The sequence below is a fragment of the Amphibalanus amphitrite genome, unplaced genomic scaffold (genome assembly GCF_019059575.1).
Source record: "Amphibalanus amphitrite isolate SeventyFive unplaced genomic scaffold, NRLGWU_Aamphi_draft 000306F_arrow, whole genome shotgun sequence".
Taxonomy (NCBI): Eukaryota; Metazoa; Arthropoda; class Thecostraca; order Balanomorpha; family Balanidae; genus Amphibalanus; species Amphibalanus amphitrite.
In genome coordinates, this window is record NW_024881801.1 from 645,106 (window position 1) to 672,206 (window position 27,101).

The 27,101-nt window shown below is 50.5% G+C and overlaps 1 protein-coding gene across 1 annotated transcript; it reads right to left on the reverse strand.

The window, feature by feature from the left end:
• Positions 1–8,246: 8,246 nt before the first annotated feature.
• Positions 8,247–26,585, reverse strand: LOC122388045 (protein SDA1 homolog). Its single transcript, XM_043378811.1, has 16 exons — positions 26,399–26,585; positions 20,793–20,897; positions 20,164–20,262; positions 19,548–19,730; positions 19,152–19,385; positions 18,799–18,900; positions 18,504–18,629; positions 14,544–14,684; positions 14,082–14,185; positions 13,546–13,720; positions 13,040–13,171; positions 12,429–12,716; positions 11,075–11,283; positions 9,542–9,626; positions 8,820–8,981; positions 8,247–8,567 (listed from the first exon to the last, which is right to left on the reverse strand). The coding sequence occupies exons 1-16, from the start codon at positions 26,492–26,494 to the stop codon at positions 8,517–8,519; spliced, it is 2,292 nt and encodes a 763-aa protein (XP_043234746.1). The 5' UTR covers positions 26,495–26,585; the 3' UTR covers positions 8,247–8,516.
• Positions 26,586–27,101: the final 516 nt, after the last annotated feature.

Consider the following 27,101-nt stretch of genomic DNA (forward strand, 5'->3'; position numbering starts at 1 on the left):
CTTGTTCTGTTTGCGCGATAACAAACGCATCAACGCAATACTAACCCTCGCCCATGTAGGGGGGGGGGTTGGTGCAACCCCCCCCCCCCTGAGGTTTTTCTTAGCTACACGCCGAACCGTTTCAGATAGCCTGCTCAAATTTTCAGTACCCTTTGGGGCATCCTTTGCGCAACTTTTGGTAAAAATTTTTTGTCAAGGTCATGTCAGGTCACGGAGTTATGACGTCATAAAGGGAACAACCTCCGGCCAGATTTACGCTAAATTGGAGATTGCTTCACATTGGTATAAATGCCGACTGACCTGACACACTGATGGATTGTTTTAGAATCACAACTGGCTGATTTGACATTGGCACAATGTCCGTTGACATTTTGAAGGTTACTTAAGGTCAAGGTAAGGTCAGTGACCTCGGTTGACCTGTAATGACTTCTTGCACTTGTATGCCTTTTCGGGGTATTTTGATGCCCTGAATTCGAATTTGCTATCCATTTCAGGCATCGTCGGTTGTTTCTTGTAGTTCATTTTGGGTCAGGGTCAGGTCAGTGACGTCACACGCCTGACGTGACCCAATGCACAAATGACCTTGCAGACTTCCGATGCTCCCAACGCATCATTTTTAGAATTATGACATCGAAATATACACCAAACGATAGAGAATTGATCAAGGATCACGATAGTGAAGGTTTCAAGTCGATATCTCTTACCGTTTTGCCGCAATCGGCGCGGAAATCTGAAAAAGCTAGATTTTTCCGAAAATTTGACCTTTGACCGGTCATAAGTAGGTCAAATGTTGACCTAGAACCAAAAAATATACCACCAATCGCGAGCTCGTTGAGAGCAATCCGTTGGTCTTTTCCGCTAAGCTCTACGACGCTCCGTTTTCAAACGCCAGGGGGGGGTCGCACCAACCCCCCCCCCCCTGCATGGGCGAAGGTGGCAAAACACCGTTTACGGGCGAGGGTTAATACGGATGGCACGAAACCGCCTGATATAGGTAATACCGAAAAAAAAAACTGAAATAAAAATGGAGGCAAATGTTTTAAGGTCACATCGACCATGTTACACACTGAGCAAGAAATAAATAAATGAAAATATCATAGTAAACAGATATCTTATAAGGTATTTTAGTTTTTACCTTGACCTTCCAGGCGGTGGGGGGGGCATTTCCCCCCCCCCCCTTTAGTTTTTTCGATATATCTCGAGAACCGCTGCGCCGATCGTCACCAAACTTTCAGTAGGGGAGAGTGGGGAAAGATGCCCAGGGTTTTGCTATGTCATATATTATTCGAAAATGACGATGGGAAAGCAAAAACTTGGAGTTTCAACGGAAGCCGACATCATTTTTCTCCAAAATATCGCACTTTCGTGCCTGAAATATTATAACTTTTTTTTGCTATTAACCATTTTCCTGAAGAAGTGAAAGGGGGCATCTTACCCCACAGGGTGGGAAAGACGCCCCCTGACGTTGGGAAAGATGCCCCCTGCACTATAAGTGACATAAATGGGCACGTGAATCGCCTGAACGAATCAGTAGTCCCTTCGAGCCTGCAGTAGACACCAAACGTCATCATAAGGGCCCTCAAAAGTAGTCGTAAGGGGCTTCAGAGGTCATCGTTAGGGCCATCATAGTCCAGCGCGGCCAAACAAGCCTCCGTGGTGGCGTTCGGAGACCACTGTGGGGCTCTTATAGGTCTTCATGATGCTTGAGGGTCCTCGAGCCCATCTTGAGGACCTCCGATGCCAGCGCGGCCCGTGGGGCCAACGTGGGAGCCCTCAAAGGATGTCGTGAGGGGCCCTGGAGCCAATAATGGGGCCCACAGAGGCCGTCGTGAGGGCTCTCAGAGTCAGATGCCGCCCAAAAAGTCGCTGTGTGGGCCGAGAGACCGGCATGGGGAGCACCCAACCGTACTGGACTCTCAATAGTCCCAGATCGGCTTTTGTCTACATCACAAGTATGTAATAAATGATTTGACCGGCTGTTTGAAGGACAGCCTACGGATTTAGGCGGGCGTCTTTCCCCAGGGCATCTTACCCCAAGGTACCGAAGTAACATTAAATCAGTACAATTTGTTAGCCATAAAACTACACCCTGAAACAAACTGTTTGGGACACAGCACACGCATGCTAATGTATAACGACTATAGCAAGGGACGCAAAAATTATTTACCTTCTTTGATATTTACAATGTTTTGACACCAAAATATTTTTTGAAAGCAGCAAATAAAAAACATGCAATCATCAGCCAACCGTTGCCCAACTGAGCTTCGCAAATTTTTGTGCAGTTAACAAGGCAGGCTTCCGCTTTACGCTAAGAACATTAATTTCCAGGTCCGATTCTTTGTTTCGCCGCTAGAGGGGGTGGGGCGTCTTTCCCACCCTGGGCATCTTACCCCACTCTCCCCTACCCTCCCGGGAGTAGCTAGCTAGCGCACATTTTCCAAAGGCTATGATAGGTTGGCCGCTAATGACGTCACAGTGACGTCAATTCTGCCATTTTCGACCCAAAAAAAGGTTTCGCGGGAAGAGCTGTCAGGCCTACAGCTTTAGAGATACAGAAAAATGTTTCATACATAAAAGGTGTGGAATCAAGAGGGCTACAAAACTTGTATTTCGGTTTTTCAAATTTTTTTTGGATTTTGACCCCCAAAAATAAAAAAATAGATTTTTTGAATATAATAGCCGAAAAATAAAAAAAAATGAATTTCGAAAAAACGGAATGCATGTGATAGTTCCTACCGCCTTCTATCTACATACCAAATTTGAGATCGATACCTCTTTTTTGGCCAAGTTATGGCAAAAAACTGTTCAAAATTGATGACGTCAAATTTTCAAACTCAATTTTTAGCAATTCTAGACCTCGTAGCGCAAAACAAAGACCACCATTAGACTTCCCGTGACGAGCTGCATCGAATCAATACCCATTTTATGCAAAAATATCAACTTTGAAATTTGACCTTTTTTGACCTGACCTTGACCTGACCTCCACCAGAAAGTGACCTAAACCGTACCTGATGGTCTTATAACCAACACCATTGAGTTGGAAATGAAAAACTGGCCATAAAACATGCATCGCACAACCTTAGTAAAGTTGGGTTCATGTGGTGAGCCTTGGTGACCTTTGGTGACCTGACCTGTGACCTGACCTGGTATGACCAGTGACCTTTAATAGCAACATATGTACTGGACCACTGACGCCCTATCGCTGATTTTCGACAAAATGCGTTTTACTCGGTGTTACAGCGCCTTCCCTAGAAGCCCCGTGTGAACGGTGAAACATTTTATCTTTGACCTGACCTGTGAGTTGTGACGTCATCGGTGACCCCGAGGTCAATGAAATTTTGTTTCCCTCCTTCGACAAATTTGACAGGGCAATCGAACGCCGTTTGAATTTTCTGGATCCGTCCAGTAGTTTCGGAGATACGGGGGGGGCAAAAAATCCCCCCCCCCACCGCGCGGAAGGTGGCCGGGAGGCCCACCGCCTGCCGGGTTAAAAAGACAGCTATGAGCTCACCTCTCAAGATTTAACCCTCGCCCGTGTAGGGGGGGGGGGGTGAACGGATCCCCCGCGATTTTTCGCGAATAACTCGCGTAAAAAGCGACCGACCGCGACGAAACTTTCAGTACCCTCGCGGTAATCACTAATCAATTTTACACCTACCCTGAAAAGTTCCTGACCCTGATCCTAGTGACCTTTGACCTATGACCTACTTTTCGAGACCATGTTTGGCCGGAATCGCGATTCGGCGTATGTCGGCTCGCATTAGCCGCGCGTTTGCAGTCTTTTCGTGGTTTCAAGCGTTCAAACATAGAATATGAAGTCGCTCCCATGCATTAAATCGGGGTTCAAGGTCACCTGAATGTCAGGTCAGGTCATTGACCTTTGATGACCTCGGTTCACTTTTTGAGTTTTACATGTTTCTAGGCTAGTTTTTTGGAGCTGAATTCTAATTTAGCAACCATTTTAACGTAACGAAGTAGTTTTGGTGCCGTCGTAACATGCTACGAAGCTGTAAAAGGCGGTTGACACCTACTACGAAAACCCGGCAAAACCCCTACTGGCCGTTGACCTGACCTGAGCCGACCTGGCCTAAATGCATGAAGACGTCATCTGTGATCAAAACTAACATGCTTTCCGTGGTCAGCACCCCGAAAAACCCAATTGCAGCCACACTTTACGACGTTCTAACAGGTCCCGATTTTCGCGACTTTTGGGTTTATTGACCTGACCTGGAAGGTCAACCAATGGCCTCGGCCCTTAAAATTGGGTATCATCGACTTCCTCTCGTCCCTGGCAGCACGCTCGTTTTTTCCGCGAAGCTCTAGCTCGATCAGGCGCGAAACGGCAAGAGGGTCCAACGGACCCCCCCCCCCCCCCCTTATACGTTCGAGGCTGGCAAAACACCAACACGGGCGAGGGTTAAGAAGATAATGCAACGAGCTAAATAACGTAAAAAGGCACCCTCCAATTCCGTAAGACGAACGAAGACTCGGCCGGACGGGCAGGCTTCGGGGGCTAACCCCGCTACGGATCGGGATAAGAGTCGCATCGGTCGAGCCTTGAGTCCGAAGGGAGTTACCATTGTCCTAATCACGCAAACAGCTATTGGGTCAGCTTTTTACACATCCGTCGAGCTGCAATACGAGTCGGACAACGACACAGCTCAGGAGACCAAGCTAGCGAGAGACGACCACCCAGAATCTCTGTCCCACGGTTTGCATGTGACCAAAAAACGTCCAGCGCTTTTAGTGGTCGGACTGGACGCACAGATATCATTCCAAATACACATACATTCCAGCTCTGCGTCAGCCGACTGCACGGGCCACTGGTCGTGCGGGAACAATCACTGTGTTCGGGTCACCGTACCTAATTGCACTAACAAACTACAGCGCAGTTCCATCTACCCACGCCTTTCGGCCCGGCTCCGGTTCTATAGGTAAATGAGGCTGTGCGTTGGGGACGGTCGTCTCCTCCACGCCGTACCTCCGTCACGTGCGTCCGCGGCCCGCGCCGCCACACCAGCACGTGAGCGGAGCGGGCGTGTGGACCACCACTCTCACCTTCTCGATAAATTGCGGCGACAATTAAAAGAACGTGCTTGCATAACCAAATGAGGCCGAAATGAAAACCTAGAAGGCAAATTTCTACAGCCAAATGATGCCGAAAAGAAATAATAAACAAAATAAACAAACAAAGTAAGTCGTCACACGCTTTGCTTCTGCCGCAGAACGCAATCCGATATCACTTTCTCGGTGCGATCATTATGTCGAGTTTCTTCGTCCATCCACGCCTAAGGAAAAACCAGAACTAGCCAGCTCAGCACGAGGGGGTCGTGACCGCATGTTTCACCAGCCCCCTCCCTCCCACCGACAGTTCGACCACGTTGTGCCGTCGTGGTCGTCGGGGGACCGTCGTGGTCGACGCGGCCGTCACCCGCAGCCGGCGTCTCGCCGTCGGGCCCGACTCGGAGCAGCGAGGCGGGCGCTTACCTGAGTCGCAGCAGCGGCGGCGGCCCAAAATACCCGCTCGGCGCCCGTCGACAGTGTCGGTGCCGACGCCGACGCGCCGCCACACCCGGAAGCCCATCGGTAGCGACGCGACGCGGCCGGAGGCGGCGGCGGGCGGGTCGCCGGCACTCTGCACGGACAGGGCGCCCACGGTCAGGGCCAGGAGTGGACGGGGTCGGGGGAGGGGAGGGGTGAGGTCAGGGGGAGGGGAGGGGTGAGGTCAGAGGGAGGGTAGGGTGAGGTAAGAGGGAGGGTAGGGTGAGGTCAGGGTCGGTGTTAACCGTCAGGCCAGTCAGGGGTGGCCAAGGGGTCAATGGAGGGTTGGAGGTGGTGAATCCGTGGGGGATAGGCGGAAGAGGGGCCAGCGTTAGATTAGTGAGATTACGATATCATAAAGGGGCATATCGGGAGGGCTGGGAACTCACTCAGAATTCAGTGTTCAGCGGTAGGCGGGCGGAAGCTTGTCGCCAGCAAACGGCACTGAAGGTTGGGATTTATGATCACGTATCCATGGACCATGGGATTTAGCCGCGACCAGGCACCCTGTCCCCCACCCCGAAAATCATCGAATGCGAATGGTTTGACGTTTCGCTTCATCTGCAGATCGCTTCGTAATTTACGCATAAACCTTCTACGAAAGTATCTTGCACTGGATTCTCCGCTAGGTAGCTTTGTATACCAAATACTAATCACTGAACGCAACCCACGCATTTCAATTTGATGCGTAGAAAAGGCCGCTCTGCTTATATGCATTTCATATCCGCTTTGATACAAAACCTATAACAACCAAGTTTCAAGAACTGTGCTGCCAACCACATCAGTAAAAAGACGGCAAATCTGAAACGAGAGGCAGTCCGCGATGCATTACGCCCTAGGGATTATCCACATACCTACAGGGTGTTTCACAATAAATGTTACTTTTGAATAGCTTTTAGGCAGATCTTACTTGTTCTTAAGCGCGTAAATTTTATATTCATTTTGCTGCAAATTTATTCGGGTTTTTAGTCCTTATATTTTTTTTACAAACCGTCAACAGTTCCATCTGGATGGACTGCAATGCCAGCACCGTCAAAACGGGTCAATTCGCCGTTTTCAGATGATGAGGGGGTATGGGTGGTCATGCAGCACGGCGCTTTGCGGAGTTTGACCGCAGTGCGACGAGGTTTCGGTACCCATTTTCAAAGGAGGAAGGATATTCCGTCAAAATGGCTTTCAAACGAGTGGTAAAGAGGTTCCAGGAGACTGGAAACACGAGACCAGCCCCGCCCCCTGGCCGGACGGCGATCCCAGGAAATCTGGTTGAAAAAGTCAGACGGAAGGGTGGCACTGTGGAGAACCCGTGAAGGGTGCCCGTGAATGTTCGTAAGTCCTACTGTTCTGCTGTCTCATGTGGTAATACTCATGACTCATGACCCCTATGTAATATATCTGTCACTGAAACATCGTCGTTTGAAAAGCAACATTCACTGTGAAGGACTCTGAAGCTTAACAGCGAATTGACCCGATTTGATGGTGTAGACTTCGCACATAGGTACATAAAGAATGAACAGTTGATGATTTGTTATAGTTTTTGTAAGGATTAAAAACCGCACAGAATTTGCAACAAAATGAATATATAATTTATGGGCATACGAATAATAGTTGAGATCTTTTTAAATGCTTATCAAAAGTAACATTTATTGTGAAACACCCTGTATAATTACATTTACAAATCCATTGGTACCGACAAAAACGTTTGTATCAATACGAATTGACCGTCGCATAGCCTTGCCAAACGGGTTTAAATTGTACCTAAGTAACATGCAAAAGCTGGCAGAAGGGTTTGCAAGAGAAGAAGGTGGTTTCGCATCGTCGATTTGGAATCCCAAATAATTTTGGTGTACATGCATTACACACGAGGCAAGTTGGTGGGTGTTCGGGGGGCGTACCGATAAACGAGAGCATGGGCAGGCGCCCTGCACAACGGATGAGATATTGCACCGAAGTCCCACGAAGGCCAGTTTACCAATTCGACTAGCCACTAACTTCTTCACACTTCCCAGCCTTCTTCAGAGCAATTGTCCCAGAAAGCCCCCGTCGACTCCTAGAATGCTGAGAGTACTGAGTAGTTATAATTTACCGTTACTATCTATGCAACCTGCGCGGCCTGTAGACCGGTCTTCAAGGAACTCGACCGAACAGGAGTTGCCCCGTGTGACTATCGAACGGAAGTGGTGCCGTTTCCGGTCACAAAGACGGCGTCCCGAATGATCCACCGAGATCATTCCAGGAACGTCCCCGTATCGTACCTATTCGATATCGACCGGCCGCGAAGACGCACGAGACAAAACCAGAAGTGGAAAAGAGGCCCAGAGGCCACTTAATTCATGGGAAAAGGCTGAGTTTCAAGAGTCAGGAAAACAGCGACTATCAGAAGGGAAAAAACCTCGCCGAAAGATATTGATACCAGATGTAAGATCTTCTTCTGAAGTGCTGATGAGGACTCGGGCGTCCAAACTGCGGAGTGCATGCACTGCACAGGTCATTAGCGTCAGAAGTTTGCACGTAATCCCGAAGCTGTTCGTTCGTGTTCATTGCGAACGTGGATGAAATCTGGTATTATCTCACAATGCACTTCAAACTGTCCTTTCAAATGTGTTGATAACTATAAATTTAACTGATGTATGAGTCAGGAATTCCGATAAAGCAAAATTGAACTATGATATGGAACTATGATATGCAGTTGATGAGCAAACAGAACATCGACATTTGTTTCATTATTAACCTATGTTTTAGATCAACAATATGCAACGCGTCACATTTCACTCGGGGCAGCAGCGGACAATGTTATAAAACAGTCACGTTCAACATCCTCACCTCACTTGGATCCTTCACTTCGTCACCCTCGGGTGATATTTCCCCAGTATCAGTCAGTACACACTGTATCAATGAAACGATTACAAATGAGGAGCCACCGGGCACTTATCCCTAACAAATGCAGCTCTTCAGTATGAATATTGTCAAACTAGGCACTAGTATTTCGACTTCTTCTTTCGTTTCAGCAACGAATCCCGCAATGATCTCTGGAAAAGACGGAAGAAAATGTTTTTGAGTGAGAACTGAAAACAAGTAGGTCATAAAAACAAGTTGTAAACAAAATAGCTAAAATGTCAAGAATGGAAACAAGCTGGTATGAATGCTGAGGCATATAACTGCCACAAACCATACTCAGCTGCCTGATGGCAAATATGTTTGATTGAAATCGCTTGGTTAACTGGCTTTTTATGGGTAAGAAATACAAAGTTTCGTCAGTACAGCCTCCGCCTTGTACGAACCTGTTTCTCGCTGAACGACTTTTTGGTTTTGTTCTTCAGTTTATGCCGGAGCATCATGAAGTTCTTGGTCTTCTTCTTTTCCTTGTTGGTGGTACTTGCGTTCGGATTGACCCGGCCCTTAGGTCGGCCAAACTTAAGCTGCTCTCGGTCTGGCTTTCCCGCCTGTAATGGGAGCGCACGGGACAACGCAAGCATCAGTTACCTGCACAAAACATTTGGCAAAGTGACGTGGTTACACGAACCGGACATTCATATCAATACCGTGTGTTTTGTGTTCGCGTCTGGACAAAACACTAAAAGCGTTTTGCCTTTGGGTCGTGGTCGAGTACCGGTAGCGCACGAATCAAGATATTCATTTGTACAGAAGTATGACGGTCAGCTTCTCGATGCCGGACGATCGACATAGTTCCAGAAGTCCCCTATCACGCGAAACAGGGGCTCACAGACCTATCATTGTAGAAAAAATACTGCCAAACAGGAATTAGACAGCGGAGCGGTTATGTAAGAGCTATGAACTACAGCGTAACAGCATCATAATTCATAAAGACAATGCTCGAGTGAGGGCCTAAGCTATAAATAAAAACGAAGCAAGACATCAAAACAAAATCAATTGAAATGATTTAGCGGATATTAATGATTCAACGATTCAAATTCCTAACGATTAAAATGAACTGGTTCTGCTATTCGTCCACAGCCAGCAATGAACGGCAAAAGACACTTACCTTTGCGGTGAGCAGTCGGGTCTCCTTATCTGCTTTGGGCTTCTTATGAATCCTCTCAATGTTTTTCAGCGTCACAATCTCACCCCTGAAAAACAAGAGGAGTTAAGACCAATGAGAACATTACACATACCGAAAAGACACATTGACGAAAGGCGTTTAAAAGTGCAATGGTGAATCTTAGGCCAGCTTTTCAACCAACCCTTAACCCTCGCCCGCACATGCCATTTTCCCATCCTAGAACGCACATGGGGGGGGTTGCCACCCCCCCCCCCGCGCCATTTCGTTCCTGTTGGAGATAGAGCTTAGCAGTAAAGACCAAAAAGATTCTTTGGGAAGAGACGAATCCAATGATACCCAGTTTTACCTTCTCAGGTCAGTCGTTGACCTTCCAGGTCAGGTCAAACTAAAAAATGTTGCTGTTTTGGGTCACCGTTGGATATCAAGTGTGCTGCTTATCAAATACCGATGACGATGCTGTTTTCTGGTGCCAAGCCAGCTAGAACCTCTTTGTCACACTACCCGACCAGAATTTTGCTGCTGAGGTCATTTCAGGTCAAGTTAGGTCAAGGTCAATTATATGTGTTTGTATGTCTGTGTGTATACTGATGTGTGCACCGATTGTTTTTGGGTCCATATTACATGAAATCATGATCTGAGAAGCTTTTACCAAAAATGCAGTCAAAAAACTTCAAAAAAAGTAGATTCAGCTTGCCTAAAACGCAATTATCTTAGATGACCTAGGTTGACATTGACCCTGACCTTGACCCCTGTACATCGTCGAACAACATGTTCCATGATAGGTGGGAGGTAAGACTGGCAAAAAAAGCCGAAATCAGGGTGTCAAAAGCTCACAAGGCCCATGGCAAACGCAAGATGTTGAGAATTGGCCATTTGGGTCATGACATGACCTGAAAAACAAGGTCATATCTCCGAAACCAAAAATCACAGAAACTTGAAATTTTCAGTGGACATCAAGAAAGGATAGAGGAGCAGCTATACGAAAAATCAGCCTTCTAGCTCTAAAAATGTTGAGTGCAGAGCAGAAAGACTACCTGGGGGGGGGGTGGCAACCACCCCCCCCCCCCCCATGTGCGGGCGAGGGTTAAAATAAGTGATGGCATAACAATTATCTAATGCATAGTCTAATGGTATGACACACGCAAAGGGTGAAATAGCACGCAGTTAAAACTTCTCTGGACCAGCATCCTGGACAGAAAACTACCGGATATTAGTGTAATACAAGACGACCAACCTCAGTCACAAGAGCTGGCCTGCGCAGCAAACCTCATCCTCCAACCCGATCTCCGGAAGCGTAATTACATGCTCACACTACTCAGAAATTGCGCCGAACAACTCAACACGCGATTCCGCACATTTCCACATCTCTTTTTCCCTCTCTCTGGTAAAACCTGGTAGGTACTCCTCAGATATCCCACCCTGCTTTCTTCCGTCACAATTGTTACTCAATCCTTGCCCCCTCCCTCGACGACATCCCATTCGCCCCTCCACGCTCTCCCCAACTCTATCACCCACCTCTCCTCTTCCTCCTCCACCATCTCATCCGCCTTCCTCTTGCCTCCCTTCTTCAGCGGGTCCATCTGTTTGGCCAGCTGCGCGCGCTCGATCCTCCGGAAGTCGGAGTCAGTGAGCAGGCGAGACGACACCACGGCCGAGGCACGTGCCATCTTCTCCTCCTTGGAGAGCGTGCTCAGCGCCGAACCGGACTTCTGTGACGAGCGAGACTGCAGATGGAGAGAGTCAATTTATTTCACAAAGTTTCTGAGTGATGTTGGGTTAGCAAGACTGCTGAAATAGGGCTCGTAAGATCCTGTCTTACCTATCAAGACACTATAACGACTAATAGCTGCGTTGACAGACAAGTTGCGATCAGGCACCTTTGCAACGCACCCCTGACGCTTAGCGGAGTTAATGATTTAATTAAGTCCACCGGTTGAGAAACACTGGTAAAAAATTATAAATTTCAACGCACTAACTGGGAGTGTCCCTTGTATTGTGCAGTCCAATCCTACAATCGTGTTAATTGCATTATACTGTTATACCATATTGCATTATACCAATACCTAAAACCATGGATGCGATCGCATGTTTTCAACTTTTTTTGTCCTTGTCGGCTTTTTGCTGAGTGGATGTGTCCTTGCCAGCAAAGCTTTTTAATCATACGAGACGCCCCCTTAGTTAGAAGCATATCTCCAACGTGTCAGCCCTACGAATTGTATCATCAGGTAACGATAAAAGGCAAAGGTGCACACATCACAGGCCAGCTTCGGAAATGCTAAGCTTCCACCATTGTGACATTACGGCACCAATCAGAGAAACGCTCTGAACTTCTCAGACCGGACGCCGGCGGCGGATTACGCAGAGATCAGCGCTACCGTCTCCGGGTCACGAATAGGTCACGGAAACATGCCCCAAGGCCAAATGTCGCCGCATATAGGTCACCGGCCGCGACTGCCGGCCGTAGTTTGGTCGACAAAGAGTCACACTACGGCCGAACCCGGTAGAAAGACGCAACTTCGCCAGCGACAAGTTGGTTTGTCTTCCAAACGCACGGGTTAAGAGGTCAACGAGGTCACTGAGCCGGGAGCGTGACCTGGGCGAGCCATAGGTCTCAGGTAATTCAAACCATGACACCAGGGACATTTTAAAAAGAGCGACATTAGCAGCCATCATTGAGAGCATTAAAGTTTGGCTAAAAGTTGTCGACGCCGCGGACGGTTCAAATGTCTGACGTAAGTTTCGCGATTGACCAAAAGCAGCTGCTAGGGCTGGCTGGCAGTGATATGAAATACTCTCATCTGTTTCACCGCCCAGAGTCTGAAACTGACGTAAAAATCCAGGCCATTAAGCCGATCTGCCCAGAACTTACCACCTTGCTACTGACTGACGACTTCCTGGACCTCTGCGGAGTCTTCACTGTCTTTACTTTCTCTTCCACTTCTTCATCCTCGTCGCTTTCCTCTCCCTCGTCATCTTCCTCCTCCCCCTCTTCGTCATCGACCTCCTCATCAGATTCTTCTCCTTCGGCGTCCACCTCGGCTTCGCCCTCCTCATCTCCCGAGTCCTCGGCGCCGTCCTCCAACTCGGCGTCCTCACCATCGCCTTCCTCTTCGTCAAGTTCACCATCCGACACGTTCACCCACCCGTCAGAGTCGTCCTGGGGAACAGCGAGGGGGAGGCGGTGTTTAGAAGTGGGGAAAACAGCACGGATATGTGGGCACAGTGGGGGGCTGGGGAAGCGGTAAACGCAGAGATATTCGTTTTTATGCTGACAGTAGAGTTGTGCTCTCTGACAATAATGTACAGCATCAATCACTGTGCTTTATATGGAATGCAATAATCATCGATCTATCTTACAACGTTCCTGGTCTATTTCACGCCAAAATTATGTCTGCCTACAGGCACACTGCCTCGGCTAACATTCCACCTATCACTCCTGGTCTAATCGTGCCCCACACCACCTTCCCCCACGTCCCTCACCTCGTCGCCTCTACAGTCGTCCTCCGTGGGATTCTCCGGGTCCAGGACCTCGGCGCCGGGGATATAGTCGCGCGCGCTGACGGCTCCGTAGGCCGGCCGCTCGAGCTCACCAGTGGCCTCTGTCGGACGGCCCTGGAACCAAGACACAAACCAGTCACGGTCAAACACAGTCAAAGCAGTTCGGTGCAGGTAACTGTAAACAGGCACAAGACGCTGAAGTGACGGCATTAGCTGTTGTTGCATGGAGAAGAGTGTGGGAGATATGAATCCTTTCATAAAGATGAGAACGGCATACCAATAGTCAAAAGGTCAACGATAATCAAGAAAAGGACCATCCTGATATTCCGATTAACAATTTTTTATCACAAGAACCCGACTCACATACCAGCTTAACAGTTAACACATTATTTTATTCAAATCTTATCCACTTAGTTCCACCCAAACACCCCAAAATCCCAAGCACGAGTCACGTAACAGCACAGTCCCCAGCGTTCTCCAGGACTCACCCGGTCCTTCCTGTGCAGCAGCTCGGGGTGGGTGGTGCGGTAGTGCTGGATCAGAGAGCGCGCCGCCATCATCACGTTCTTGTCGCGGTACTTTTTGTACTGCGCCAGGTCCTGCAGCAGGTCCTCCCCCATCGCCAGAGGACAACGCACGCACACCTCGCGGATCGCGTTGATACTGTCGGCGGGGGAACAATGTTGGCGAAAATCAACTCACGCTCAGATGAAAGCCATCAGAAATATTCGAAATTACCGAACGACACCTCATTTCTAGCCAATTGACTCTTCCTCATCAAAATAATTACATAGTCCTAAAATAAAAACGTTAAAAAATGTAAGTAAGCGCAATATTGCAAGAGCTGGACTGAATCATAACGCCCAATTTGCACCAATCCAAAAATTACAAAGCTGACCAAAAAGAAAGCAGCTTTGCGTCTTCATCGTGGTGGTCTCTTTCGGAATTGTCACGTCTTTGACAAATCACCCCATCTCTGTCGGTAGCAAAGCGCCTCCCCAGTTACCAGAACGACCCGACTCACCCGACGGTGATAACCTCGGACGAGTTGCGCTCGGTGACGAAGTTGTTGGCGATGGTCATCAGCATCGGCTGGATCACATCCGGTGGTACCAGCACGTGGGACGCCTGAAGAACAGAGGAGAGAGACGGTTACCCACAGACACGCCGATTAGCGAAGATGGCAACAGTGAGCTGCAGGCTAATGAACTGTGCACGATGTCGGTAGTACTCGTAGCTTTGTTTTATCGGTACCTCAGATAATACAGCTAAAAACAGTCAATCCAATCCATCAGCATTTATGCAAGACAATTAATGTTGGTACATAGACCTCTACATACCTATATGTAGAGGTAGAGGTATGTAGAGGTCTATGGTTGGTAGCAAGATGGACCTTAGATTATCTTTCGAAGCCCAATATATGCCCGAGGAGCTTCCATCAAATTCGAAGCGCATCTCCAATTCAACCCATCTTCCCGTGACCGACCTGAGCAGCATACTGCAGGATGCGCGTCACATCCCTCTGGTGGGGCTGCAGGAAGCGCTGCAGCAGCGGGTAGAAGTTGAACAGGAACAGTTCGTGAATGCCCACCAGACGCGAGATCAGACTCATCATCATCAGTTTCACCTGTCGATAAAATGAGGGAGAAGTGACGATGATCCAGGGAGCTAAATCAATTTTACAGCTGCGCACACATGTTCGGACGCGCATTCACCGGCAAACACCTCGGCTCAGCTGATTAGTATATTAACAGTGATCGTACGGTACACGTCAATTCAGTTAACAACTCTGTGCTGATTCCCCGTGCCTTCCGGCCTCTTGTCCTCCGCCGCGCTCAAGCCCCCGTGCTGAGCCACCCGCTCAGCCCCGAGCCCCTCCCGCCGAGCACACCGCTCAGCGACTGCCCGCCGCCGGCGATGCACCGCATTATATAGGGGGGCTGGGCGCCCGCCGACCAATTAGCGGCCCCCCGCGCCACCGACGTCATCACCGCCGGCAGAGCTGCAGGTTTGGCGGCCGGCGCCCGCCGCCAGCCGCCGGCCGGCCGGGCGGCCGTGCGTCGCTCCCCAACACACACCCCCCCCTACACACAGGAGAGGAGCACGGCCGCTCACACACATACACTATAGCGCCCACAATGCACGCGGTTCACGGACCCCGCCTGATACTGTACCGGGGGCGGTTGAGACGCCCGTACGTCGTTCGGTACGGCGCAGGCGGACCGAGGGCGGCAGGGGGCGGTTCGGGTCCCGCGCCGCGATCTGGGCGATGCTGCGCACACCATTTAGCGATCGGTGGTCTCACTCTGCCACCAGGTACGCGCTCGAGGGGACGTGTGACCAGTTCCGTCTGTGTCGGGGTTCTTGGCGACGGTACCATCTTGTTCCGCCTCCGGCAGAGGGTACACGTCCTGCAGTGCTCCTTGATGTTCTTATACATTCCGGGCCACACGAAGTTTTGCTTCACCCTTAGCGTGGTGCGGCGGTGTCCCAGGTGTCCGCCCGTCGGTGGCTCGTGTGCCAGCTGCATCACATGGGTGCGCAGGGAAGGCGGCACCGCCGCCCTGAACCCGCTCGTCGTGTCGACGCCGACGAGACCGTCCACCATCCGAACATGGTGACCTCCTGATCCCAGGACCTGACCCCACTTCTCCAGCATAGGGATATCGAAGGGTGTCTGCTGGCTGATACACCGTCGGGCATAGTTGAGTGGTGAGCTCTCCTCTTGCCCCCTCTGCATGGCGCTCCGCTGCTCCAGCGGGCTGGCATCACCAGCGTCGCCGTCAACACCTGGACGGCTGCTGGCCTGTGCGTGTCTGTCCGCCACCAGAAGTGCTTCGCTGGCCAGGTTGACCTCACTGCTGGCCAGGACGGTCTCCCTGTCTGTTTGACGTGCGTTGCCGCTGCTGGGCGACCCGCCCTCGCAGCGGCTCACGCTCTCCATCTCTGGTCCATTCGTGGTCACTGCGTCCTCGAAGTAGCCGCTGCTGGGCTGCCCGCCCCCGCAACGGCTCGTCCCGGAGCCCTGGGCCTCGTCGGGGACCCCACATGGGGTCGCTTGGGTTGGACTGTGTCGTTGTCGGTTGAACCCTGCCGACTGGAAGACGGCGCGAGCAGTGCCCATCACTAGGGCCACTGCCCGCTCGCAGGCCTGTGCGCAGCGCCTTGCCAGACCGGTGTTCGCGGCCCCCGAACGCTCGCAGCGCCCGGGCCCCTGCGGCCTCACCTCCGCGTGGCTCGGTAGGGGGAGCGTCAGGCTCCCGAGCCTGATTACCCCGTTCCCGTCGTCGATGACCGTCTTTTCGCGGCAGCAGAAGTCTCTTCCGAGCACAATGTCGTACAGCAGGCCCCCAACTATCTCCACCTCCGGACAGACGAATGTCTTCTGCTGTATCTCGAGCCCCAGATTGTGCACCACTCCTAGCATCTGTAGCTCGTTACCTCCGGCCCCCCTGGCGGGCCGCGTGCTCGGTGAGGGTTGGAGGTGCAGATTTTCCCCGATCATGTCCCAGAAATCCCCCCTCATCATGGAGAAGTCGGCCCCGGTATCTACCAGAGCCCAAGCCTGGTGACCCGCAACCCGCACCTTTACGACTGATGCCGTCAACCCCGCGCTGTGGGACTCTGATGGATTCCGTACCGGCACTCGTCCCGTCGCACCGGTACTTACTCGTTTCCCTGTGGCTGACCCACCGCAGCTACGTGAGTGTCCCTTTGCATGACCGCGGGTGTGGGAGGGCTCCCTTGTCCCTCGCGTGCGGGCTGCCCCGCGGTGGGTGTGCCGTAGGGGGCAGGTGGGTAACCCACCCTCCACTGCCCCTCACGACCGCACCCCGCTGCCTGTGTGCCTCCCCGCTGCCAGTGCCCCATGTGTGCTGTTGGACCCTCCATCGACGGGATATCGGGCGTACCTACGGCTGCAGTTGCGGGGGCAGGCGGGCATCCCGCCCATCGCTGTCCCCCATGGCTGCACCCGGGGCAGAACGGTGCCCATCCGCCGGCCTCCTCAGGCGGACCACGGGGGCGTTCCGCCCACTCCATGGCCGCCTGCTGGTAACCGCTTGCCTGCGCGTGCCGCGCCGGACAGTCGCGGATTAGGTGGTCCGGGCTATTGCAATGGAAACAGCGGCGCCCCGGGCCCTGCCTGTTTGGGTTCGATGACCCTCGCTGGGGGTTCCTCGCCCCCGTCCCGTACCACGTGCGGTAGTCGTCCCGCCTTTCCGTCGTGTCGAGACGCTGCAGGGCGCGCTGCAGCTCCCCAATGCCCCTCTCCAGCGCGTCTAGGCGATCTGCGCCCGGTGCGCCCCGGTCCCGGACCGCCAACGCCTCGCTCTCGTTGGGTGGCCGCATTGCTCGGAGTGCGTCCTGCTGCTGTTGGACTTTAGCGGCGACATCCATGGCCTCCATGAGGCTGGCCGGGTCCTTTGTCAGCACCCGCATCCGCAGCTGTTCGTCACGAAGGCCGCACACGAAGCGGCTGACGATGGTCGCCTCGACGGACGGGTCACCGGCTGCCGCCCCCGGGTACGCCTCCCGGCCGGCCTGGCGCACCCTGTCCGCGAAGTCGCGAGTCGCCTCGCCGGGCTGCTGTCGGATGCTCGCCAGTTCAGCTTGTGCCTGCATTGCGTTCTTTGCCGTGCCGAAGCGGGCTTCCAATGCGGCTACTGTTTGTTGCAGGTTGCCTTGGATGTCTTCCGACAGCGAGGCGAAGTAATCCAGAGCGCTGCCTTGCAGAAGGCTGAGTAGGCTCTGCAGCCTTTTTTCTTCCGAGAAGGCGACCGTCTTTGCCCGGAATCGTCGGTACCATCGACCCCATGCCTGTTTGTTCTCCCCCGTGAAATTTTCAAAGTTAGTCAAGAGTAGAAATTCTCTCTCCATCTTACGATGCTACACTGAGGTCAATTAAAAAAAAACTAGATTTAAATTTACTTAAGAAATGGTGTAAGCCAACGAATGCGCGTCCGCTGTGTCCGAACAGTCCTACCGACCGCGCCAGTTGTTCGGACGCGCATTCACCGGCAAACACCTCGGCTCAGCTGATTAGTATATTAACAGTGATCGTACGGTACACGTCAATTCAGTTAACAACTCTGTGCTGATTCCCCGTGCCTTCCGGCCTCTTGTCCTCCGCCGCGCTCAAGCCCCCGTGCTGAGCCACCCGCTCAGCCCCGAGCCCCTCCCGCCGAGCACACCGCTCAGCGACTGCCCGCCGCCGGCGATGCACCGCATTATATAGGGGGGCTGGGCGCCCGCCGACCAATTAGCGGCCCCCCGCGCCACCGACGTCATCACCGCCGGCAGAGCTGCAGGTTTGGCGGCCGGCGCCCGCCGCCAGCCGCCGGCCGGCCGGGCGGCCGTGCGTCGCTCCCCAACACACACGATATTGGTCTTGTAACGGCGACTTTGATCGAAATGGGACGCCTTTAAATCAGTCCGTTGCACCCACCTCATAGCGCTCATTCAGCGTCTCCAGTTTCTTGTAGAGCCGCTCAGCCAAACCCTGGGCGTCGTTCACCAGGTGCAGCGCTGAGAAGTTGAACGACTCACTCTTCTTTTTCTTCTTCTTCGATTTCTGAAGATAGGTTGTCACATGAATTATTGATTAGGGACAAGATGGCAAAATTACTTTTGACAAACGTAACAAAGAAAAATGCAGTGAAATTATTTGAAATGTCAAATGATGAGTGAAAGACAGTGAGCGGTGCAAAACTAGATGAACGCTCACGGCTTGCGTAACTCACATTAGCCAGAACCTTTGCCTTTTCAAGAGCTCTCTTCTTCTTTCTGGTCTTCTTGGTAAAGTTGGATGACGTGATAACAGCCTTTGCCGCCGTTGTATCATCCTGAAAAAGGGATCGATCACTAAACAAATCGTAAATATATAGGATCCTAGCGACAGCTTAGCAAAAAGATGTCGCCGTCTTTAAATCGAGGAATAAATGTAGCCCCGGCCTTGGGAATTACAATGGTAAGCTTAAAGAATTTGCAGCACGAGCAGCCTAGAGACACAAAACGCACGACCGTCGTATGGCAACATACTCGTCTCAACATCGCCGTATAACATCGCCAAAATTTTGCTCGGCGAAGTCCGCACCTCTGACTCGCTGTCTGACGAATCTTCCTCGTCCTCATCCTTGCCCAGGAAGAACTTCAGCGCGGTCACCATCACCTTGGTGGTCTTGGAGAAGAGGGCGGTGGTGATGACGTTTACCGTCTTCTGATCGTTCCACACGCCCTTCTTGTAGAGGTCGATCATGACGTCCAGCGCGATCTTGGCCGCCTTGGCGTGGCTGTCCTTGAGCATGCTGTACATGAAGTTCTGTAGAGTCTGTGGATTAGGGGAGCAGGACAACGTATCGTCAGGCGGCAGTCACTTCCAGTCAACTCCAATGCTAAGTTATAATTTTGGACTTTGCATCTATCTACCCGCGCGGTGTGCAGGCTGCATCCAATAAACCCCGAAAAAAATTATCTGCTTCTGATTTCTTACCGAATTGAGTTTCATGTTCTTCCGTTTAGCATTGACGTTTTTAATGTCGCTGACGATGTGGCTCTGCAGAAAGTCCCTCAGCGCCTTGTCCTGACAGCGCAGCAGCTCGAAGAACAGCTCCAGCAGTGCCGTGGGAGTCAGCAGGTTCTTGTTCCTCAGCAGTATCAGGGCCTTCACGAACGTCTACAAATTAAAGTAACGTCAAAAGCAGAATTGGACGCATCGCTTTCTAGCGAAAACATACGGTAGGATCCACTTAATAAATCCACCCTGAAGACATCTTGCAGTTTTGGATTTATTAAGCATTAGCTTTATTAACCGGACCCAATTGTGCTTCATGAAAAAAATCCGTGAACAGCTCAAGTGGCCAAAATACGCGGCTGAATTTATTATCCGAGGATTTATTGAGCGGATTCTACTGTACCTTTCCATTGCAGCAAAATATTTCGTTTGCGTCCGAGTTTCAGCTTATAACCTTCAATCTAGCACACTACGTTAAACGTTTATGCCAATCGCACTGTTGGGTATCGTCACACAGCTATCATATCGCTAAAAAACAGCACTCTGACAGCAAAACACATAATAGGAATCCCCTCTCATCCTGGTCATGTCTCACCATGCGCATGTCTGTGTCAATGACGGTGCTGTACTGTCGGAGCATGTCCATCAGCTCCTGGGGGTAGAGCGCCAGCGTCTCCGGGTAGCAGTGAGCCACCTGACGGACAGAGCTTCGTCAGATGCCTGATGGGATAAAATGGCTTAACAGTATTTGTAACATTTTGTTTCATCTTTTCAAGGCGAAATCTCCCTTTGTTTTCCCCAGCAAGTTAAGTAACTGGAGACCCCTCTCAGTTCTTTGTTAGACTTCCCCTTTTGTCAAATTTTTGTTAGCAATTAACTACCTACCTTTACTATATGTCGCTCCAGGCTGATAGTTCAGGTTAGGTATGAGAGGTCACAGGATAAAAGCTAAATGATCACTTTTTTCATAAAAGCTAAAGCATATTCCCCTATAGCTTGAATATTCCCACCCCTGAGACATTAGAACCTGGAAATGTCAGCTTGAAGTTTGCTAGCATTGCATATGAATTTCAGTTTCAATTTAAAAGTAATGAATCAAGCACCATTAAAAATATATTTGTTTTTAAACTTAATGTGAGCCTACACAATGCTAGGTTAATAGTGTCAGTTCTCCAGCCATCAGTCAACAGTTAAGAACCTTCATAAGGCTGAAAGAAGTATTACCTGTGCCACAAACATGGTCAGCTCATCCAGGTTCTGGTTGTATTGATCTGGTTGGAGCCGGAACACCTGCATTGTTGACTGGTAGTGGCGCCATTGCTGGTTAAACTGGAATGGGCAAGCATCACATAGTGTCACCAATTCAAATCAGTAGATGCAAAGCTTATGGTCTTGAAAAATTTAGCACAAATGCTATAACAAATGGACTGGCATAGCTCACACCAGGGTAGTCATAAAGCAGGCGTCACACTTCCGTGTTAACGGCCGGAGGTCCGGTGACGGGCTGTGGCCTTGAGACGGCCGCCGGTTTATTACGTCACAAACGTACTATCGATGCAGAGTTTTCTATCGATGTGAGAGCTTTGATTTACGGAGCGGGGAGATGAAAATGACCAGCGCACAGCGGACGCAGGGAAAGGACTCTTGGTCACAGCAGCGGACTCGCTTCGAATCCGAAGGTCACCGGTTCGAATCCCACCATGCCGTTCGATCAGCGGCCGACAGTCGCGAACTTTTTTTGGGTGTGCGTGTTTTTTTGTGTGTAGAGGGCTGGGATCGGCAGTGTTGAGGGTGCTAGAGCTCACTGACTCCACCCCAATGCAGAGATCCTGGGTTCGAATCCCACCACGGCGTTACCTAAGCGGCCACTTTATCGTAGGTACTTTTTTAGTTTTATAGGATTGGGATCGGCAGTGCTGAGGGTGCTAGAGCTTACTGACTCCGTAACCGGACAAATCTTCGTATGGCATTTCTTCGTCGCGCAATATTTCGTCCGCATTTCTTCGTCCGCAAATCTTCGTCGGCGCATTTATTCGTGTCGCATTACTTCGTCTCGCATTTCTTCGTAGGTGCAAAAATTCGTAACGCATTTCTTCGTATCCGCATTTCTTCGTCGGCGCATTTCTTCGTCAAGCATTTTTTCGTCCACGCATTTCTTCGTCTACGCAAATCTTCGTCCGCATTTCTTCGTCCACGCAAATCTTCGTCTGCGCAAATCTTCGTCCGCAAATCTTCGTCCCCGCAAATCTTCGTCCGCAAATCTTCGTCCGCATTTTTTCGTCCACGCATTTCTTCGTCTACGCAAATCTTCGTCCGCATTTCTTCGTCCACGCAAATCTTCGTCCCCGCAAATCTTCGTCCGCAAATCTTCGTCCGCAAATCTTCGTCCGCAAATTTTCGTCCGCATTTTTCGTCCACGCATTTCTTCGTCCAATCAAATCTTCGTCCGCAAATCTTCGTCCGCAAATCTTTGTCTGCGCGCGCTATCTTCGTCTCCGCAAACACTCGTCCACAAATGTGGTTCAATAAAACCATGAAGAAATATCAGACAGTCAAGTGAATGACGAATTTGATGCATGGAATGGATGATCGAAACTTTTGAAGTCAGGTAGATGAGGTCAGTCAGGTGAAGCTATTGTATTTGGAGCCGACAGTTGTAACATTCCATATGTTCTGTGTCCCGGACATTCTTTTTTTCGCGGTCGTTGAATGTCAATATAATCTCTTGTACCCTCGCCGGCATAGGCGGCGGAACGGGGAGGGCACCGGGGCACCGTTCCCCTCTTTAATTTTGGCCTTTTAACAGTAGCCCTATGGGCGTTGCATGGAAAGCATATTGGACCAAAAGTCGGCAGTGCCGTGCCCCCCTTAATTGAAGATGTTCCGCCGCTACTGCCCGCCGGACCTATTTGTTTTCTACGGTACACGCCGGCCGAGGGGGTGGGTACGACCCCCCCCCCCATCGCCGTTTCGCCACTGGTGGAGCTAGCGCGTCGCGGAAAAAAAACGAGCGTGTGCGCCGTTACGAGCCGCAGAGATTAATATCCGATTTTAAGGCCTTCTAGGTCAGGGGTCGGCATACGGCCCGCGGGCCGGATCCGGCCAGGTGGGTGACGGTTGGATCCGGCCCGCGACCATCTGACGTCCGGCCCGCGGCTGGTATCAGCGACTTACATCGTGTTCCGCCCCCCCCCCCCCCACACACACACCGCCTGGAAGGTTAAGCGAGTAGACCACGTGAAGCCGCCAAGTGCACGCAGCTGCAGCAGTCGTTGATGCTGCGCGCAAAAGCTGCTGACCAAATCTTACCGTTGCAAGTTTTGTCTAGAAGTAGAATTAGACAAAAACACCCGCAAATTGTGTTTATAAACTCATGAAGTGTGCGAGGGAAGAACTGTTGTGCCAAAGCACATTTGAGTCACTTTTATATCGGAGTCGATTTATGAAGGAACCGCGGGCCGGAACACGATGTAAGTCGCTGATACCAGCCGCGGGCCGGACGTCAGCTGGTCGCGGGCCGGATCCAACCGTCACCCACCTGGCCGGATCCGGCCCGCGGGCCGTATGCCGACCCCTGACCTAGAAGGCCTTAAAGGGACCCTCCCACCTTCAAAAAAGTTTATGAATTGGCATGAAAGTGATGTCGCTCGGTTCAGAAAGAGCGAAAACGAATATCTACCAAATTTCACCGAAAAATATTCACCGGTTTTCAAGATATTAGACTTTTACTTTTGTTTACTTTTTTGGGATCTCCGCTGTTTCTAGCGACTTTAATTTAGAAGTGCGGCGTTTACGGCAGATGTTGCGCGCAAATAGCATATACCACCGCGTGCTACAAAACGTTTTAGTCAAACATTTAAAAATCGCTAGATGTTTGCGCTGACGTCACACATTCAGAGGGGTATTCCTAAGCATTAGCCCCTCTGAATCAAAATGCTGCAATTTTGAAATTCAATATTTCCGATTTAAGGCATTTCTCGATGTTGTGAGTGTCGAAACCGGTAATTGTGAGCCAGGGACCCCATTTTGGCTATCTCAACTCAAATCTAATGTTAAGGTGGGAGGGTCGCTTTAAAATCGGGTATTAATCTCTGCGGCTCGTAACGGCGCACACGGTCACGCTCGTTTTTTTTTCCGCGACGCGCTATAGCTCCACAGTGGCGAAACGGCGATGGGGGGGGGGGTCGTACCCGCCCCCTCGGCCGGCGTGTACCGTAGAAAACAAATAGGTCCGGCGGGCAGTAGCGGCGGAACATCTTCAATTAAGGGGGGCACGGCACTGCCGACTTTTGGTCCAATATGCTTTCCATGCAACGCCCATAGGGCTACTGTTAAAAGGCCAAAATTAAAGAGGGGAATGGTGCCCCGGTGCCCTCCCCGTTCCGCCGCCTATGCCGGCGAGGGTACAAGAGATTATATTGTCATTCAACGACCGCAAAAAAAAGAATGTCCGGGACACAAATGAGGAATGTTACGATTGTCGGCTCCCAAATACAATAGCTTCACCTGACTGACCTCATCTACCTGTCTTCAAAAGTTTCGATCATCCATTCCTTGCATTAAATTCGTCATTCACTTGACTGTCTGATATTTCTTCATGGTTTTATTGAACCACATATGTGAACGAATGTTTGCGGAGACGAAGATAGCGCAGACAAAGGTTTGTGGACGAAGATTTGCGGACGAAGATTTGGTTGGACGAAGAAATGCGTGGACGAAAAATGCGGACGAAAATTTGCGGACGAAGATTTGCGGACGAAGATTTGCGGGGACGAAGATTTGCGTGGACGAAGAAATGCGGACGAAGATTTGCGTAGACGAAGAAATGCGTGGACGAAAAAATGCGGACGAAGATTTGCGGACGAAGATTTGCGGGGACGAAGATTTGCGGACGAAGATTTACGCAGACGAAGATTTGCGTGGACGAAGAAATGCGGACGAAGATTTGCGTAGACGAAGAAATGCGTGGACGAAAAAATGCTTGACGAAGAAATGCGCCGACGAAGAAATGCGGATACGAAGAAATGCCCTACGAATTTTTGCACCTACGAAGAAATGCGAGACGAAGTAATGCGACACGAATAAATGCGCCGACGAAGATTTGCGGACGAAGAAATGCGGACGAAGAATTGCGCGACGAAGAAATGCCATACGAAGATTTGTCCTGGAATCTACTGACTCGACTGCAATGCAGAGGTCCCGGGTTCGAATCCCACCATGGCGTTGCCTCAGCGGCCACTTTATCGTACTTTTTAAGTTTTAGAGGGCTGAGATCGGCAGTGCTGAGGGTGCTAGAGCTCACTGACTCGACTCCAATGCAGAGGTCCTGGGTTCGAGTCCCACCACGGCGTTACCTAAGCGGCCACTTTATCGTACTTCTTTAGTTTTATAGGATCCCAACCCTCTAAAACTTAAAAAGTACGATAAAGTGGCCGCTGAGGCAACGCCATGGTGGGATTCGAACCCAGGACCTCTGCATTGGAGTCGAGTCAGTAAGCTCTAGCACCCTCAGCACTGCCGATCCCAATCCTATAAAACTAAAAAAGTACCTACGATAAAGTGGCCGCTTAGGTAACGCCGTGGTAGGACTCGAACCCAGGACCTCTGCATTGGAGTCGAGTCAGTGAGCTCTAGCACCCTCAGCACTGCCGATCCCAGCCCTCTAAAACTTAAAAAGTACGATAAAGTGGCCGCTGAGGCAACGCCATGGTGGGATTCGAACACGGGACCTCTGCATTGGAGTCGAGTCAGTAAGCTCTAGCACCCTCAGCACTGCCGATCCCAATCCTATAAAACTAAAGAAGTACCTACGATAAAGTGGCCGCTTAGGTAACGCCGTGGTGGGATTCGAACCCAGGATCTCTGCATTGGGGTCGAGTCAGTGAGCTCTAGCACCCTCAACACTGCCGATCCCAGCCCTCTACACACAAAAAAAAAACACGCATACACCCAAAAAAGTTCGCGACTGTCGGCCGCTGATCGAACGGCATGGTGGGATTCGAACCGGTGACCTTCGGATTCGAAGCGAGTCCGCTGCTGTGACCAAGTTTTTTATCCTTTCCTCTCCCTGCGTCCGCTGTGTGCTGGTCATTTTCATCTCCCCGCTCCGTAAATCAAAGCACTCACATCGATAGAAAACTCTGCATCGATAGTACGTTTGTGACGTAATAAATCGGCGGCCGTCTCAAGGCCACAGCCCGTCACCTGACCTCCGGCCGTTAACACGGAAGTGTGACGCCTGCTTTATGACTACCCACACCAGTAGCAGCAGAAATTCTTCAATTAAGGGGGGCACTGCCGACTTTTGGTCCCATTGTTTCCATGCAACGCCCATAGGGCTAATGTTAAAATGCCAAAATCAAAGGGGGACACGGTGCCGCGGTGCCCTCCCTGTTCCGCCGCCTATGGCTCACACTAAGTAGAGCTTATTGAGCAATGAGCAGGCCCTGACCTGACCCCTTCCAGTCCCTACCATCTGGCATCTTACTGAGCAATTCTGGACAGGTAGCAGAAATTTGTATGTCAAAGTTCAGCATACCCATTACATCTAAGCTGGCATGGTTTGCCCCAAACAATACACTTAAACTGGCTGTGGCGATTCCTATCAACCACAGACCAGCCCTAGCAACCGTGAACTAAACGCTACAAAATAGAAATTATATTTCTACCTATGCTACTTAGTGTAAGCCGTTAAGTAATTTCATGAAACTGAAATGGAATAATTAAAATTATATCAACACTAATGTAAAGACAGTGAAACAATTCATAATTGAGATATGAATTCATATCTCGATTTCAGCAACAGCAAGCCAGCGTTGGTGTCAGCTTACCTCTTCCTGATAGCTTTCATGGTCTCTCTTGATGAGGTTTTGTAGCTGAGGCAAATTATTAGGCAACTGGTTTCCAACTCTCGCGGTTCTATTCATGCTTGACGAAAAATAACAAAATTAAGGGCAAAGTGACATATCCACGTGTGTATATACCAAAACAGCAGACACGCATGTGTAAATGTCGTTTCTGCGCAATAAACGGAACATTTATTTTGTCGTTATTTCACTGCACTTTTCTTATTATAAAACAAGGATCAAAATTACAGCCAACGTTTTTAAACACGCAGTACTTGCCAGGTCGGCTGAAATTAATATTGCATTGAAGGAATTACATAGATATAGTTATCTATGAGGAATTGGGAATCTTATTGCATTATTCGAATCAACTAATAGAATGGACAAAGTTGATAATGTGTTTTTGTCAGCCGTCTTATAATCGGTAACTGGTAAACTTTAAGTTTGTAAGGGCAAAATTCAGCGCGAAGCGTACATCGACGAGGAGCGGCGGGCCGGAGTACCAGAGTGCGCGTTAGGCCAGTCCGCCGTATGATAGCCTCCGGCGGGAAAGGCGTGCCCGCCGGGTGAAAGGCTGCGGCTGGCCGGCACCTGGGACTCGCGGACCCGTCTCTCGGGGCATTTGGCCAGTGCGGTGTCGTCGGGGCAACACCTTTCGGTAAGCAATCTTTTCCCTCCCCCTAAATTG

Bases quoted from the DNA above. Each gene is read 5' to 3' on its own strand.
- LOC122388045 (XM_043378811.1), bottom strand. From the start codon at position 26,494: ATGAATAGAACCGCGAGAGTTGGAAACCAGTTGCCTAATAATTTGCCT. The intron at 18,630-18,798 runs GTGAGTTACGCA...ACCTATCTTCAG, and splicing joins AGGCAAAGGTTCTGGCTAAT to AAATCGAAGAAGAAGAAAAA. The intron at 13,172-13,545 runs GTGAGTCCTGGA...TCTTGGTTCCAG, and splicing joins TGCTGCACAGGAAGGACCGG to GGCCGTCCGACAGAGGCCAC.